At 33.3% G+C, this 18,140-nt stretch overlaps 1 protein-coding gene across 2 annotated transcripts in view; it reads right to left on the bottom strand.

The window, feature by feature from the left end:
• LOC145943555 (uncharacterized) overlaps positions 1 to 13,475 on the bottom strand; it is a 24,707-nt gene extending 11,232 nt beyond the window's left edge. The window contains exon 1 of one of the 2 annotated variants that reach the window (XM_083051145.1): positions 13,007 to 13,475. In XM_083051145.1, coding sequence (XP_082907271.1) covers positions 13,007 to 13,091 — 85 coding nt within the window. In that variant the 5' untranslated portion in view covers positions 13,092 to 13,475. The remainder of the gene's footprint in view (positions 1 to 13,006) is intronic. The other variant, XM_083051146.1, reaches the window with a different exon arrangement.
• Between the last annotated feature and the right edge of the window lie 4,665 nt (positions 13,476 to 18,140).

The following is an 18,140-nucleotide window of genomic DNA, read 5'->3' as shown; positions in this document are numbered from 1 at the left end:
AAGCAGTGGTATCAACGCAGAGTACTGGTTGACATACATAAGTATAAATATGTCATAATAAAATGAGATGCGAGGAGAGACGATTCTGAACTTTATCATCATTGCTTTGTCTGCAATTTTTCGCATTGATATATGTATATACACAACGATAATATCTCGCCATATACAGACGTGTTCAAATTATTAGATTCTGAAACAACATTTTTACTGTTTTAATAAGTTATTTGAGGAAATAATCTTAATTATATAACAGAATATGCTCAAAATTATATTTCATTATTTAATAAACAAATAACTTTTTTCCCCCATAACCTCAAAAATTTTGACGATTGTTCAAAAACTTTGTATTGTCAAAAATAATTAAGATTCTTGGTCCTCGCCGCGACTATGTTGGATTATGACGTCAGAAGCGAGAAAATACACGCTGAAAATTTTTGCGTGCCATTTTTAGATAAAAAGATATTTTGATGAAACACAACTTCAGATGGCTTTAGCACACTTTTAAAATATTCCGAAAACTATTCTTTTCTCTTTATAATCAATCAACAGCTGTAAAATGACTGTAATATGAGGTCTAGTCCGTTTGGTCTTTGCACATGCGGACTCATTCAAAGTCTGATGTTTCAATTATTTTACGGTTGTTGATTGACTGTCAAGGGGAAAAAAAAAATTTTCGGAGTATTTTAAAAGTGTGCTAAAATCATCTAAAGTTGTGTTTCATCAAAATATCTTTTTATCTAAAAATGGCACGCAAAAATTTTCAGCATATATTTTCTTGCTTCTGACGTCATAATCTAACATGGTCGCGGCGAAAACGAAGGAGCCTTAAAAGAAGATAAATTATTGTCTACAGTGTACACAATTACTCAGATTTGTACAAGAATAACAATATAAAACCAATTAATATCAGCGATAATATGACATGAAAACGTCATAGGCAAACGACGTGCAGCAGCAGTGACAGAGTATTTTTGAACAATTGTCAAAATTTTGAGGTTATGGGGAAGAAAAATGATTTGTTTACTAAATATTAAAATACAATAATTTTGAATATTCTGTATGTTTTGTATAATTAAGGTTATTTTCTCAAATATTAAATAAATTTATTAAAACAGTAAAAATGTTATTTCAGTCTAATAATTTAAACACGTCTGTGAAACTAAATTATATATCGATATTATAGATCAATTCTTTGACTTTTTTCGCGAACTAGTCTTTTTTGGCAAGCACGAGCAAGCATCAATATTTTTCAGCACGCTTGCTGATACAATATGGGTTTCTACCACTAAAAAAGATGTTTGCGAATAATTTCCAGGTCAAAAATTATAACGAAATTTTCAAGCTTATAAAAAAATAAAACTTAAATGTGACTATTAAAAAAACGTAACTATTAAAAAGTATAATTGCAAAGTAATTTTAACATAAAAATGAATCCGTTTACATATATACAATATGATAATAGGTGATGTTCACGTAATACACAACAATATCACGCTATAATAACAATGAACTCTGTTTAACGAACGTGCGTATAGAGTGGTAAAATAGGAAAAGGTACCGGCGGTACAATATTTCGAGGGCCTAGTGTCATTCATTGCAAGCACTGACAAGTTAGATAAGCAGTGAAAAGGGAGGCCATGGGCGAAAATCTGCCCGAAACGGACGAATTTTCATCCGATTCGATGCACGTTCTCTCGTTGAACGGAGTATATAGTGGAATTCGACGATCGCTTGCTGTTGAGCTGCTGTTTACATGTCACGCGGTCATCTCGTCATTCGCGCGGCGAGACTTGAATACTTGAATAAGGGAAAGGAATGCGGCGCGAGACGCTCCGCGTGTTAAATCGCGAATAAAGTGACAGAGAATTCAGAATCATTTCTTCTCGCATCTCATCTTACTACCATGATATATGTTTATTCTGTCGCGATTTAAATTACACTGGTCAACACTGATTTTATTGTCAATTATATTATATCGATTTTAGGGTAACTCTCTCTCTCTCTCTTTGTGTCACTGATTCCGAATATGGCATTGGTTTCCCTAAATTGGCCCAAATTTTTGAGATAATGGGTGTTCCATGAAAAACAAAAAATGCAAAAAATGTAATAGTCAAGCATAGCCAATTCTCAAATCATATGGAAACTGTCTCAAATACAAAAGTATATATGTATATGAAATACCAAATGGCGTTGTATGTGTATTCAGTAAAATAACAAAAACAGAGTAAACTGATTCAGATAATCAGATAATCAATTAATGCATAGAAAAATGCTGTTTATATGATTTTCTTTTATGTGAGTCTCTCTCATCAGGATCATGTTGGAGATAAAAACAATGTTAGAGAATAAAAAGACAGACCAAACCCTGCTATTATATGTCAGCAGCTACAAGTCATATTAGAGTAAAATCATAATTTGAATACCCATTATCTCACAAACTAGAACCAATTCGACAAAACTGTTGTCATTTTTGGATTCAGCATCCCTAAAATACCTTAAATTCGCTCAAACATCCTTGGCAATTAAACAAGAGTTTGTATTGTTGATCAGTGTTATTATCTCCCTATCAGGTGATAATCCCTTTCGTAATCGATTCTATTTTGCGTTTATAGTCATCGATGCGTTGCGCATCCGCACACACGTATATGGGAAACAGTTAATATTAACGCTGTTACGATATTGTATATTATGCGACACACAGCCAGCATAGAGCGTTTATGTAACGATTCCTAAGCGCGATCGCGGGTCACGTTTCAGCAATCGGCGATCCAAGTGTCCGAACGTACAGAGTTGGCTACGCCTAAAATGTTAATTTTTCGCTGATGACCAATGACCGGCGAAACTCACAAGGTTGCACTTTACATACATTATAACGTCACGATGCTATTCTCGGCTCAACACACTTGGTCACGTGAGGCGCAGTTTATTCACGTGAGGAACTTGATCTCTCAGTACTTATAAGCATTGTCGTCCCGATAGGCTTTGTCTTTATATGCTAATTCTACCATTCGTAATTTAAAGTGTGTCTGCGACTCGAAAAAAATAATCTAATCGAAAATGACTATAATACTCATATCTGTTACATGATTGTATATAACACTTTCCAACAAAATGCTTAAAAATTAATTAACTTTCTTTATGTCTCTTATTTTCATTATAGATACATATTCACTTTTTCTGCGTTGCTCTACGTTAATAAACTTCCCTCTGTCACATAAACTTTTGAACTTTAAAAAATGAAAGTCTCTTTAAAGTCTTCGTGTTCAAGCATTTCCTCGTGAAAATGACTTCTTTTGTCTCGTACGAACGTTGTTTATAAAGTTTTATCTGACGCGCGCGAAAACGGCTGAAATACATCGTTATTGTTAGGGAGACACCGGGTTGATCGAAATATTTGCAAAACTCTGGTCAACGAAATCAAGATAAATTGCTGATGCAATATAGCGACGAGTAATATTTCGTAATATCTTAGAAAAATCTCGAAGATTATATAGGCTGGAATATAAAAAATGGCTGATCTTGTATAAGCTTCGCCATTTTTAATGATCCCTCAAATATCTTAGAGATAGGGTTAAAATGGCCTACCCTAGTATAGGAGCCTAAAATGCGATCGAAAGAAAATTCATAGAAATTTTATAAGATTTTATTAATTAATCCAAGATGTATGCGCATACAAAATTTTGAAATCTACATTTTTTATAATATTACTTGTACTCTTGACCAACTTTTTTTAAATTTTAAGCTTACCATAGATTATCCTCTCTCTGTTGCAATATTTGATCTAAATTAATTAAAACCTTTTCATTTAAAAAAATTTTTTTGCAATGTGTTTTGTTATAAGATTACAAGTGTTGCAATTAAATATGTGATTAGATGTCACACCAGAGTAATAAATATCATAAGAGTCGATTATCGTAAAAATCGAGTATCTATCTTTCATATCTTTCTTTATTTCTCGTAAAGAACGCATCACGCGATGAGATACTCCTTATGCATCCACACGCACGCGTTATCGGAAAATAGAAAAATACTCACATCTGTGTACCTCAAGCGGGATTCAACGTGAGACATTTTAATGATCGCGTATATCCGAGATAAATTGATAGATCAATGATTTACGAAACTATATAGCTCGATGCGATACGTAGAAGTTTTGTACACTTTCGTTCATCTATCATTATGCATTCCCCATCGAACATGTGTTCGTCTTTTAAAGTCATTATCTATTTATCGTTTATCATTTTAGCCGTTTGTTTTCACAGCAATGTAAATTCAGCTTTAAAATATTTCACGAATTCAATTAAAATTTAAATTATTTAAAAAAATGGTAGTGGCTTCGATCCTAAGATTTTTCGAAACTGCTTTTGAAGCTGGTTTTCACAATAAATGATTTATTTATTGACAAAATATAGATTGCTGCATAAAGTTCTGTCTGCTTATTTGTGCGAATACAAGACAAGAAACTATATAATTTTTAAAAATATTTCGTATTCAAAATAATCGAATCATATTGCCTATATGATAGTTTCTTGTCTTTTATGTTTTTTTTTATTATCACCAAGATCTGTGGCATATTTACAAATCAAAAAGTATAAAGTGTCTCATAAGGACCGCATCGACGACTTTTAAACGCTTATATACAATATGTTTTGAATATCTAATTTATCTCGTCGATAAAGTAACAAAAATATAATATTTTATTCAGCTTTCTTTATAGATAATGGTTATATTAAAGAAATTTCTTAGAAAAGATAAGATTGTTGTGCATATTTATATTAAACATAAAAATCGGAAAATTTTATATAACATTCTAACAATAAGATATAAGGCAAACTCTTATTATTGCAATAAATATCTCATAGAATATATTTTAATAATTTTTGATGATATGCATATATACGTATGTAACAAAATTAAAATTTCAGTTATATTTTCGAATCTTTCACGCGAGTGAATATCGGGAGTGTCGATTTATGTATTATCGCGCAATCGTCAAAAAGTGCTGATTATTTATTTATCCGAAATCGTGTTATTTATGCATGTTTGCCTGTTAAAAGTGAAAGAGAAAAGTATGTGTAAAAAGGAAAGTATCGAGAGTGTGATTGAAATATCGGGCGATTGTGTTATCACGTTAATTGGAATACGCTGCTGTAATTACAGCGAATTGTTTTTAGTTAATTTGTATAAGTATGTGCTGTGGAGGATTATCAATTGGAAGCTATTATGCGATGAAGTCAGCGAAATGGAACGGCATCTCTTTTCTCTATATCTCTCAGCAGATCTCGGTGAGTCAAATTAATTTATTATGCGTCATAAATTGTTTGTTAATTGAGGATGATATTGCTGCAAATTTGCATTCTCCCATTTGCAATATTATTAGCCGTGTGTACGCTAATAATATAATATAAATATTATATAAATATAATATAATAAAATATTATATGTCATTATACAGTTACATATATTGCAAATTAAAAATATTTGTTATTAATTAATTAATAAATCTCATTCAATAAATTAATTCTTATAGAAATACATTTTAATCGCGCGTAATAAAATACTTTATTAAATGTTAAAAGTAAATAGCGTGTTGATTAACTATACGTACAAGGGCGTCCGCAGAATTTTTTTCAGGGGGGGGGGGGGAATATCACTTGCAGATTAATTGGAAAAAAAAAGAAAGAAAAAAAAAAAATGTTTGCTTTAATATTTTTACATCTTTTAGTATAAAGCTTTCTCACCGCGGCAAGGTAGATGTAAATCGAGAAAGGTTTTTTTTTAGTATTTAAAAAAAATTTTTTTGTATTTTTTAATTAAAAAAATTTTTTTCATTTTTCAAGGGTGGGGGGGGCACGTGCCCGTTTTGCCCCCCCTCTTGCGGACGCCTATGACATGTATAGTCATTTTATGCGATTCTCGAAGCTACCTTAGTTTTGATGGCAGCATCCTGATAACATTGTTTGCTCCATCAACAATTATAATCGGTGCTTTTATGTAATCACTGAATAATTGAGATCAGTTTTAACAATCGGCCATTTGTGTGCGGCAATTGACATATCAAAATGTAATACACTATTAGTACTTTTACGTAATCATAATATAATTGAGACAGGTTTTAACAATCGGCCATTTGTGCAGTTACTGACGTATCAAAATGCGATATATTATTAGCACATTAGTACGAGAAGAGTAAGAAAAGGGGAGAACTCGCTATTACAGGTGATGCGCCAGCGCGCAATTGTTCACTAATAGGTAATTAAATCAGCCGGCAATGGTAAACAAATGATGCAATCGTCGAGATACGGCGGAAGGCAAGCCGATTGTGCTCACGAAATCATCCCGATGCGAACAAAAAATGCGATATTCGAAGTCCCGATATTTGAAGTTCCCTCTACAGAGACCTTCGAATTACTCGATTTGAGTCATCGCGGCTTTCGAATCTTATTATTAAAATATACAGGGTGTCTGGTAATTCGCGCCCCACCCATCAGGTGTGCAGGTGTAGAGCAGACTAAATCTAGTAGGAAAGTCCTCTACCATTTTGCGATTTTCACAATAATTAATGAGAAATTAATTTAAAAAGATTGGCCAATTCGCGCTACAATGGTAAACAAGTGACGCAATCGTAATATACATATATACATATATACATAAATAAATAGAAGGGGAATTGAGTTACCGAGCCTGTACCCAACATCAGTACGAGAGAGAAGGATAGTGACACCCAATCGCCCGCAATGCGTTTGTCCTGATATTGTCATTGCCATGGTTTTTCTATAGTTGGGAGGAGGTTGTTACGTCAATTCTTGTCCTTCTCTTGTCAAATTAATAGTAGATGACCTAATCATGGCAACCAGGGCCGGACTGAGGAATTATGGCACCCGGGGCAAGGGACCAAAAAGTCGCCCCCCCCTCCCCATTCTAGCTTTTTCGATCGCGTTTGCCGACGTTATGGCGCCCCCCCAAGAACAGCGCCCTGGGCGACCGCCCCGCTCGCCCCACCCTTGCGCCGGCCCTGATGGCAACGATGATACTGCGCATACGCATTGCGGGCATTGAGAGCATAGACAAAAGAATATACATATACATAGACTTAGCCTTAGCTGCCTATAAGGATAAGGGGAATAGATATTAGACGTAAAGGGATTAGCATTCGCATAAGTATGTGTATGGATAGGACACTAACTTCAGTAAACCTCGGTTACGTTCGGCTCACATATGCTCATGTTTGTGTATATTTGTGCGTAGATAATTTATTGAAGTCAGGAAGTATACTGTCTCCTTTCCTAGGTGATTTAAGCTCTAAGCCTTAAGAAATTGACTAATCACAGTCGAATAATCTCCTCATACTTGATTGGTCAATTTCTCAAGGCTTAGGGCTTAAATTACTTATTGTGGACCAAGGGTTATCTCGTATCGATGTTGGACAGGACACGTGTTCTACTGGAGATATATAGATATCATTCCGTTGTCATTTATATTCTAAGCTTCGAATACGTTTATTCAAGTTAGTACTTTCTTCAGACTCATCTCTCATACTCGTTCATCTCGCTGTGACGCGCTTTGTCCGTTGCTCCATTTCCAAACACTTCGTATCATTGTCTCATTAAGAGGTTGAGTCTAGCTAAAATCGAGCATCGATAAAATATCCAACAATACATATAAAAGTGTATATAAAATTAATCGATTGATATTAATCTTTCTGTCAATGAACGGGTATCCCCAAAGCAACCTTTGTATTCAGAAATCTCCTAAAATGTAACAGGAAAGAATGTTTGACTCCTAGCAGCTGCTGTAAAGAAATTGTTGCAATGCAATGTTGATACACGGATATCCACACATTGATGAAAAGGTGAAAAATTATACATTGACAAAAGGGTTAAATAACTATTAACATTGTTTCTTTAATTTAACAGCTCTCTAAGAGCTCTATAATACAATCAATAAATTGACATATGTCGAAATTATTGATGTCTGAAAAATGTAAACGCGATTTCTTTATTAATGATTTTACCATCTTATAATTTTCCAATGGAGAAATTAATTCGAAGAGGAAATAAGTATAGAACTTTTTTGTCTATCATTTTTTTACGCTTTACGCTTGTCATTGGTAGAAATCAAATTAGATTGACGGATGGTGCCTCTCCCTTCCTCCCAGTCACATTCCATAAGTAGGAAAGTCTCCGGTAAAAGTGGAGTATAGGCAATATAGCCAGTGAAAAGTTACGCGAATGCCGTTTCGCAATTCTACTTCACGATCCAATCGCGTAATTTCCTAAAATATACATAGAAACGCGCCTAATTGTACTCGAAGAGAACGCGATTGTACTCGAAGAATTGTGAATTATCCGGAACTTTATCCGACCGTAAAGTTTTAGTGTAATTGTACTTTGTGACCAAGTCCAGCGTGTTCTCTTGGCATCGCTCCAAGTTCCGTGATCACCGTGTATTATTATCGGAAGTATTATTGTTAGTTGGTTTAAGAGCGTATCTATATAGAGTCTATTGTCGGTGAACACGTACAGGGGCGAGTGTTGCCTTCTCCTCTAAAGAAGAAAGAGTATTGGAGATTCTGTTCCTCTCTCCCTCGTCTACGTATAGATCAAAAGCGAAGCTCTTCTCGCCTATATATTTCAAAGTCAAGTGTGTATAAGATTCTGACGTCTTTCGTGCGACACACGTAACTTTAGCGAATATTCTATAATATAAATCCACGATATCGAGGCTTGGCTCTTCAAATAATCTGACCCCCCTCTAATGCACATACTAATAAATATATATAAATGATAAATGCTAATTTTGCAATATCATAAAGATCCGGTAAAAATATCCGATTATATGTGATTGGAGTAATGAATTTATAAATTTTGTTTGACACATGATTTATTTTTTATTTTAATTTGCACGATATTGTCGTGAAGTTAATTTTAATAATAAATTTGTAACTTTTTAAATAAATTTCTTGATAAGAGTTTAGAATTAATATTTAACTCGAGAAAAGGAATGGCGAGAAGCTTCGTGTCTTTAAGTCTTATTAAAACGTCTTTAAACGTAGGAAGTTTCATCATAATTGTATGCTAAGGATTCGCAGGATATATTCGAGGTTAGAGGTGTATGTAACGGTTTCCAATTGCTCTTGTACTTCTATATTTAGCAACATGAACACATTATGTGTAAAATTATATTCGTATATCCGTTAACTGGTGTCTAGACTGGTTATTTGATTGGATAGAAATTTGAAAGATTCGGTAAAAGAGACATCAATATATTTAGTAATGATTCTTTTCGAGCGTGGAAGTTTGAGTTTTGACTCATTACACATAGTGTAGTTCTAAGCTTCAATGAGCATTATTTTCAAGATAATAATTATAAATATAATTAATAAATAATTATTCACATTTAATTTTAATAAATAATTATTATATAAATAATTATTCACATTTAATTTTAATAAATAATTATTATATAAATAATTATTCATATAATTAAATTATTTATGTAATAATTATATTTATGTAATAATAAATAATTATTTAGTGAAACTTAAACAATTATTGCATATTGACGCATTTTTCTAATTCTCTTTTGATAATAATAAATTATACGTAATTTGATAGAGTGCTTGAGAATTTTGCTGCAATAAAGTTCTCTCGTAAAAATTATGTCACGACAGAAATGATCGCATTCTTTGGGTAGGTACTTGTGTCTGGATTATTCAATAATTGGATATGGAAAAAGTGCTGCATCGACATTGCTCAGACGCCACTGAATTATTACGATGTACTCTCCTTAATAAAATAACGTTCGCGGCGCGTGATTCTTCTTGACACTTGGTTCACAAAATTAATTAATTTTCGCAGAGAAGAATTTAGTTTTCACGAAATGAGAGAATATTGAATAAATTTCTTCGATATACATATATTACTGTGTTCCGAGAGTGTTACACTGAAGAAATTATTCTAGTCAGGCAAAATGACTCAAAAGAACAATCTAATAATATTCACACCTCAATAATTAGAAGATTATTTATTAATAAATATAATTTTTGCTTACGTAGTATCACATTGATTGCCGATTAGATCGATCAAATAAAAAAGATGTAGAGTAAGAAAGCGTAGGGGATCAAGTGTCTTGTTAACAGCTTTATAGTGCACTTATTGATTATACGACATATTTTTCGTACAAAAGAACACGCGCGGAGATGCAAGCGGAAAAGGGAGTAGAAATTGATGAGGGGTGGATAGGGGGACGATCGCAACTTTTGTATACCGATCGGTTTCCTAAAATGGTTCACCTCACACTCCGATGGCGACAGTTTAAGCGAAATTCTGATCGACTACAAGAGAGCGGGGGGGGGGGGGAGAGAAATCTGTCATTCACAGGCGTAGAGTATGTAAAACGCACATGCGATAGAACACAGTGCAATCTCGGAATTAACCGCGACGCATCGTGCTCTTTGATGCGAGTTTTTCGAGTAAACCCGTCCGTGCTATTAGTGTTTCTTGTCGCGTTTATACAATCTTCACGAATTCCAAACAAGCTGTTCCGATAACGATGTCACGTAAAAGCGAGGCTTCCGCTGCAACAATTGAGCGCTGTATCAACTGATTGTGAGACATCGATTTGAAATACAGCATTATGTATGTTTTTTCAGAGAGATCTGTTCATTGAATATTGCACTAATTTACAGCCAAAAATTATTTTAAACGTCATAAAAGATTTAAATAAAATTATTTTAAATATTATGAAATATTAAACCTAAGAATTATTTATATGGGAGATACTCCTGAGGAAAAGGTTTTTGGAAAAAAATTATTTAAAAAAAATTGATTTTACCATTATTTGTTCCCCTTTAAATCATTATTATTTTTGTCTGCAACATTTTCCGAAAAATTCAAGGTTGGCAATTTAAATGAGAGATTCTATATATATATACATTTAGTGGAATCAATCATGCATGATAAGTTACACTGTGTATGTGTTTTGATAGCCCTAAACTAAATTATTAGTATAAGATGACTTCATCATCATAGGCGGAATATTTTGCTACTTTAGCAAAATTTGTATTTAAATCCTTCCTAACTTAACTAAAAAGTAAGATATCGAAATAAAAAAATTGCATTTTATAGAGAATGAACAATACATTCATGATTGTTCATGACATCTAATCAGAATTTCCAGATAATGTTAATCTTTTTCAGAAAAAAATTTTAATTATCGCAAAAAAGCCATTTTTTGTATATTAAATCTCAATTATTTCAAAAACCTGACGTGCTGGTGAAAATTGGCTTGCGGGATCGTTTTCAGTCATCTAAAAATCTATAAGAAACATCTTGTCTGGTTTAAAATAATAAAAAAATAATATTTTTTTGTAAACTATAGTGTTATTATACATTTGGAGTCATACTTATATATATAAAACTTTATTGAAAATTTTGAAATCACTAAAAGACTTATTTTTATTGTAATATATACAGTACAATAAGTTGGAAATAGATGTTACATATATATTTTATATAGTATTTAAATAATTTTCATAACTGCGAATCTCAAACCTAATAAAATTAATTTTAATAAAAGAATTTCATATTTAAAATTCGATATTGAAACTATTAAATGTTTCTTAATCAAGCGTTCCTTAAATGTAAATGATTGATGACTTTTTTATTGTTTGTATTAATGCGTGAGTTGTGTCAATATTGCGTTAAAATAATTTGAGACAATAATTCTTGGAAAATCCAATGTATCTAATTGTAAAATACAAATAATTTATATTCAATATCGTTTCATGTTCCTCGAATTTCATAGAGTTCTGCCTCAATGCCTGTCTGATATGATGCAATAATTGATTATGAGCAATCGAGGCCCGACGTTAGACATATTAGATTAATTCATGCGGGAAAACTTGCAAACTGAAGAGACTAATCGAATCATCGAAATCTCTCTCATAATCGTGTAGATTACACTACCGTGGGTGCTTTAAATAATGCAACGTTATCTATATTCGGAGCTCTGGATCGATCGAAACACGGTCCAATAAACCAGAGTCTCTTCCTCAAGCATGTTTATAAAATCTCGGACGAGACGCGCCCGTCTCTTTTTTTTCTTTGTTATCTTTACTGTGTTTTGGCGCATACCGGTTACTTTAGGTTACTAGAGAGTTATATTTCTTCATTCTCTCTGGTAATATAGCACGAAACATAATATTTGAAGCATCATCTCAGAACGGAAATAACGCCAGATTTAACGCTAAATAGTTTAGCAAAGTCTATTGGATCCTACGAAATTACTATCACGATTGATATTTCATATATACATATATATATAATATATTTCGTTCATTCTCTCTATCTAAAATTAATTATTTTACATATTAATTCTCACTCTTTTGCATTTAGAAAATTTTATAGTAATAAAAATAGAGAATAGAATCTCTAAATTTTCCAACCACTATTTTTGTTATTAGATGTAGAAATTTATTATCGTTTTATGAATTCGTTAATATAAAAAATATATTTGTTTGGTAATATGTAGTATTTTATTATCTTATTTTAAAATAGAATACTTCAATACTACTTAGAAAATTAATTTCGAACAATTTGACGCGAAGTCATTTATTGTTCGTCGCCAATCAAAATGTGATCACAATCGATAAACGGATCACCAAGCGCAAGTGTCGACATCGAAAATAAACCATTACACGAAACGCTCGAAGATCTCAAAAAACAACCGATGCACGACCTCTTTGCTTTTGTCGGTACCTACGCCAGAAAGTCAGAAACAAAATAGATATTTATCATTTAATCATTTTAAGTCTTATCACACTTAACGCGCGATAAATTCCCTGCAGTAATAGTGAAAGTAGTAGTTCATTGAAAGTAACATAAAAGCTTCCCAGGGCGCAAGAGAAAAAAAACTTGCACGATCAATCACGAGATCTCGCTTTTATTCTTCACAAGTTCTCGTAACTCGAGATAAATGTTCGCTACCTAGAACCTACACGTACCTGGTATCGGCGCGTTGAGGAAGGCCTGGTTTTTTGCCACGAGAAACGAGACGATAACAAACAGGCACCACGCGAGGACGATCATCCTGGATCGCTGATTAGATACACAGATACGATCCGTTCTCGATCAGCTGATCGAACGACTACTCGGTCGATGCGTAACACTATATGTGACTTTCACGCGTTTCACATATATAAGCTTACTTTATACAAGCAGAAATACTAGTCACACGACGAAATTTATTTTGCTTACGTGTCAAGAAAAAAAAAATGTTTTTCTCTTGTCGATACACACGTGATCAACTCTCTCGCCACACTCCGGTGTGGCGCCGCGGCCGCGCAGAGACGACTCTCTCTCTCGGCTTTGTCGACTTCTCTCCGACCGGTTAGCCAGCAGTGAACTGCTCGTGTTCCTACCTCGGGTATCGTAATATACATAAAGTCGCCAGATAAGCCACGGCTGACACCCCACCACGGACGCGCCTCGTCGTGGGACGGCCCGTTCCTGCTCGCTCTCTGGTGCGCGCCACCGAAGAGCTCTTGGAAATCCTCTCGCCTCCCAGAGTATGCGAAGCGCAACAACGTGGTCCCCCAGCTCCTGGCCCCGCTCGTCCCCCGCGGGACGCGATACGCGCCTCGATACTTGCGATCTTGTAACTCTTCGTTGCATTGTCATGAAAATCGATGCTCTTTACGCCGACTTCTTAATTGATCAATTCTGATCGATGACCTCTGATTATTCCTAAATGAATAATTTATATACATACATATATATATATATATTGTATATATACAGACGTGTGTTTTCAAATTATTAAACTCCAAACACATTTTTATGTTGAAATTACTTTACATGATTATGCCTTTTGCGTTTTTTAATAGTCACATTTATACTTAAGATTAATTTTTTTATAATAAGAAATTTATAATTTTTTGATCTCACAAACATCCCAGGTAACAAGCATACGTCGAATGACGTCATTAGACGTCAATATTTGCTACTTGGAATTTTTCTTAGAGATGGAAACCTACTATTATATCAACAAGCGCTATTGCACTGAAAATATTGAATGTTTGTCAAAAAAGGACTAGTTCGTGAAAAAAATGTCGAAGGCTCGATCTATAGTACTGATATACAGACATGTTCAGATTATTTGACTCAAATAACATTTTTACTATTTTAATAAATTATTTGAGGAAGTAAGCTTAATTGAAAAACATATCAGAATATGCTAGATTATATGTTAGTATTTATTGTTAGTATACAAATCACTTTTTTTCCCCATAATCTCAAATTTTAACGATTGTTCAAAAATATTTTGTCACTGCGTCACTGCGCGTCGTTTATCCATATTTGTGTCATATCATCGCTGATATCGTTTGATTTTTGTATGGTATTATTTTTATACAAACTTGAGTAATTTTGTACTATATGGAATATTTTTGTACACCATTGTACATAATAATTTATCTTACGTCGTTGATCCTGGAGTAAAAGCTAAGGATGAAACCAAAAATATTAAATCAAATAATTTTGCAACCCCCTCCCCCCCCATTATCGACGTCAGGATCCGCTAGTGAGTGCATTACATGCCAAGGATAGGCTCACGAGTTTTGCAACTATGTAGAGATTTGTTTTTGTTTATAGAATACATTTTTGCATTGTATTATGATTTAAATAAATCAAGATATCGTTTTGTACGGTGATTTACATGCTTTCAAATGGGTACCTATGGTTTTATCCTACCGGTAGGGCAAAACCGGGTATTTTGACTGCATTGAAAAATGTTGTCCTTCATAAGCAAATATTTTTCTTAGCAACTATATATATATATATATATATATAGCCTCATTTTCTCCTAGTTTAAGATTCACTAAACTCTACTAACGGTCAATAGATTTTTTGTTGTCTTTTGATTTTTTATAGAAAAAAACAAATCCAAAAAAAGTACTCGATTTACCCCATTTTCCCCTACCTATTTAACAGTATTTTGTTTCGGATGTATATTACACACACATACACACATTTATGTAGCTGCTAGTTGCGAATTACATACTTTTTCTTAAAAACAACTCTGTGTTTTTTTTACATCAATTGATTTCTTTCATTATTTTGTGCACAAAAGTATTAAAATAAGATCATCGGAAAATGAATATTTTACGAGATATTCCATTTAGGTTATGTGAGATTATGTTAAATTAAAGTATCTCCTAAACAATTCACTTTATGATCACTTTTTTACCCTTGTAACTTTTTATAGTGAATATTGCGAGGAATCGATTTATATAAAAAATTGAGATAATTTCATTTAAAAATACATAAATAATCTTCAAATGAATTTGAAAATAGCTCTTTAGAAAAAAGTCAGCGTCAACTTCTCTTTCCTCTCGAAATCTTACAACTTCTGTCTAAACCTTTCTTTCGTATTTCGCTTAATTTCAGAGATATTTATCTGGGGAAATTAAAATGAAACATCGTGTATAAAATGTGAAATTTATGTATTTTTTTGAACATTTAGATTTTTTTAGAAACGCTCTTTTGTCGTGCTTTCTTTTTCGAGACTAAAAAAGAAATTATCTATTGATAATAATTATGCATAAGTCTCCAAATGCGACAATGACATACAAACGTCACATATGTTGATAACTGGCGAGTAATAACTGAATAATAATTGACAAGTCAATTATTATGCAACAATAAAAAGCTTGCATCGGTAAAACCCGACTGTATGATAAAACATCACACAAAATTTTCCTCTTTAATTAAATTGCTGCAGTTATAAAACACAAGTCTGGTGTGAGTTCACTTTTAATTTAAGGTCACTTGCTCATTGGATTATCGTCGAAATCGAGATGTGCTTCTGCGTTCATTGATCCTACCGAAATTGCGAATTGTTTTTTTTCCTTTTTGGAGAAACGTGACTCAATTTTTTTAAGGCATCGAATATGAGGTGTCATCTGAAGTCATCTTCTTCGACGATCTGAGTTCATCTTTCTCGACGTTTCTATATAAGCCTTCGTTTGGCATTTACATATGTGCCAGCTTCATGAACCGTGCAGAGTAGATATTATATTTCTTCTAGTATATCGCCGTATGATTGAAAAAAATTCGTCGGCTATAGTCGCACATTTAGAGTCATATTTCCAACTTATCAGACTGTACCTTTATGCAGTTTGCATGTAAAATGGCAGAGAGAGAGACCAGAGACAACGGATATTTATAACTTCATAAAGTTGCCAGAATTATGAAATTTGCTTTTCTCTCTTGTGGCATCTCGTACAGAAATAATAGAAAGATATACATATAGATATATACATATATACAGAAAAGCTTGGGGATAATTATAATGATTTTAACAAAAGTTCCGTATACACTATGTGCAAAAGTATTAAAAAAATATCAAAAATGTAAAATGAAAATAATATACAAAAGATATAAATACGCACATAGTTAAGGGAGAAGACGAAGAGTCATCGATCTTCGACGGTGATATCGGTGGGAACAGGTGTGCATGCATTTTCGATGAAAGAAACGGAGACACCAAATACATACGTGACGCGCAAATTGTATACTTTTTCTCGATAAGATTTGACGCGCGCGCGGGCATCTCTCACCGCGATACGTACGTTCGAGAGGTTATGATTAATATGAATCACGCGTATGATGTTTCCACTGATAGTCATATATTGATAGTCATTCAGTCACGATGATGAAAAGACGTCATCTTTGATGAAATGTTACGTGAGAAGCAAGACTCATGAAAATCCCATTGCGTCAGTTTTCCGCACCGAATGTGTCGCCGGCGATAGCAATCTTACAACTTAAAACTTTATTGTTTTACGTTGTCCACGTGCAAATAAATGTTGGGCGAACGTCAAGCTTTGAATATACACAAAATTGATCTGCGCGACCGGTATCGCGTTTAATACTTGTCCTGCGCCGGTAATCGTGCTTGGTATAACCCGGTCGCAAACGATCGTCGTGATGACGTCGAGAAAAAAATATCAATGTGATATTGATATACGCGTCGCATTTCTTTATGTCGTCATCCATCTATCTACGCGATAATATAAACTGCAAACAATTATTTCTGTTATTACAACGTCCTTAAAATCGAAATAATGTATCGTGTGTATCTTTGATGTGATTTTATCTGCCATTATTCTTCGAATTAATCGTTGAGGTCACCGTTCTGCTGTAAAGAGAAATCCTGAAACACAATGTAATATGAGAATATAAGATATGCGAAAGGAGAGACATAAATAATTAATATAAGAATCTAACTCTCGCGTTATAAATAATGTATTATTTTAATACATATTTATTCATCATTTATATCGCATTCATCAATTATATTATCATTTTAATATCAATTCATACATATATCTTTGAAAACATTGATTATAAAATTTTATTTTCTAGAGTTATATATACCAGGTGTCCCATTTTAAAGGACCCACTCAAATATCTCATTGTCAGAAATACTGCGTTAAATCGAAAAATGTTTCCTACAAAAGTTGTAGGGTTTCGAGGGGGACATAACATAGTAATATTCATATGACCTTGGGCGGCGCCTCCAAGGTCAAATAAAGGTGAGAATGAATTTTGAAAAAAAGAAAAAATATTAGGAAAATAAAAAAATGCTTCAGATAAAAGTTGTTCAAATTAATTAGTAGAAAAAGATGTTATAATAAAAAATATGGGTTTCCATTAAAAAAATTCATTCTCACCTTCATTTGACCTTGGAGGCGCCGCTCAAGGTCATATGAATATTACTATGTTATGTCCCCCTCGAAACCCAACAACTTTTGTAGGAAACATTTTTCGATTTAACGCAGTGTTTCTGAGATATTTGAGTGGGTCCTTTAAAATGGGACACCCGGTATACATATATATGTATATATACATATATACTTTCTCTCATATCTTTAAGAAAGACATCGATTGAAAATGCTTGCAGTTTTCCATCAAATAGACCTTGATGGATAAATGCATACGTCTTCATTTTTGCAGCTCTTATGTCATTGTTGTATCATTTATTTTTGTGATGTCATCTCGCTGATCTAATGCCACGGTCGAGACTTGTCGAGAATAAGGAAGATTGTTAGGACGTGCGTGTTTAGGAATGTATAG

This window comes from Prenolepis imparis, unplaced genomic scaffold, assembly GCF_030444845.1.
Source record: "Prenolepis imparis isolate NDT839.2.m4 unplaced genomic scaffold, iyPreImpa1.0 SCAF_12, whole genome shotgun sequence".
NCBI lineage: Eukaryota > Metazoa > Arthropoda > Insecta > Hymenoptera > Formicidae > Prenolepis > Prenolepis imparis.
Note: the sequence above shows the minus strand (reverse complement) of the source record. Positions and strands in the feature narration are given on the sequence as shown.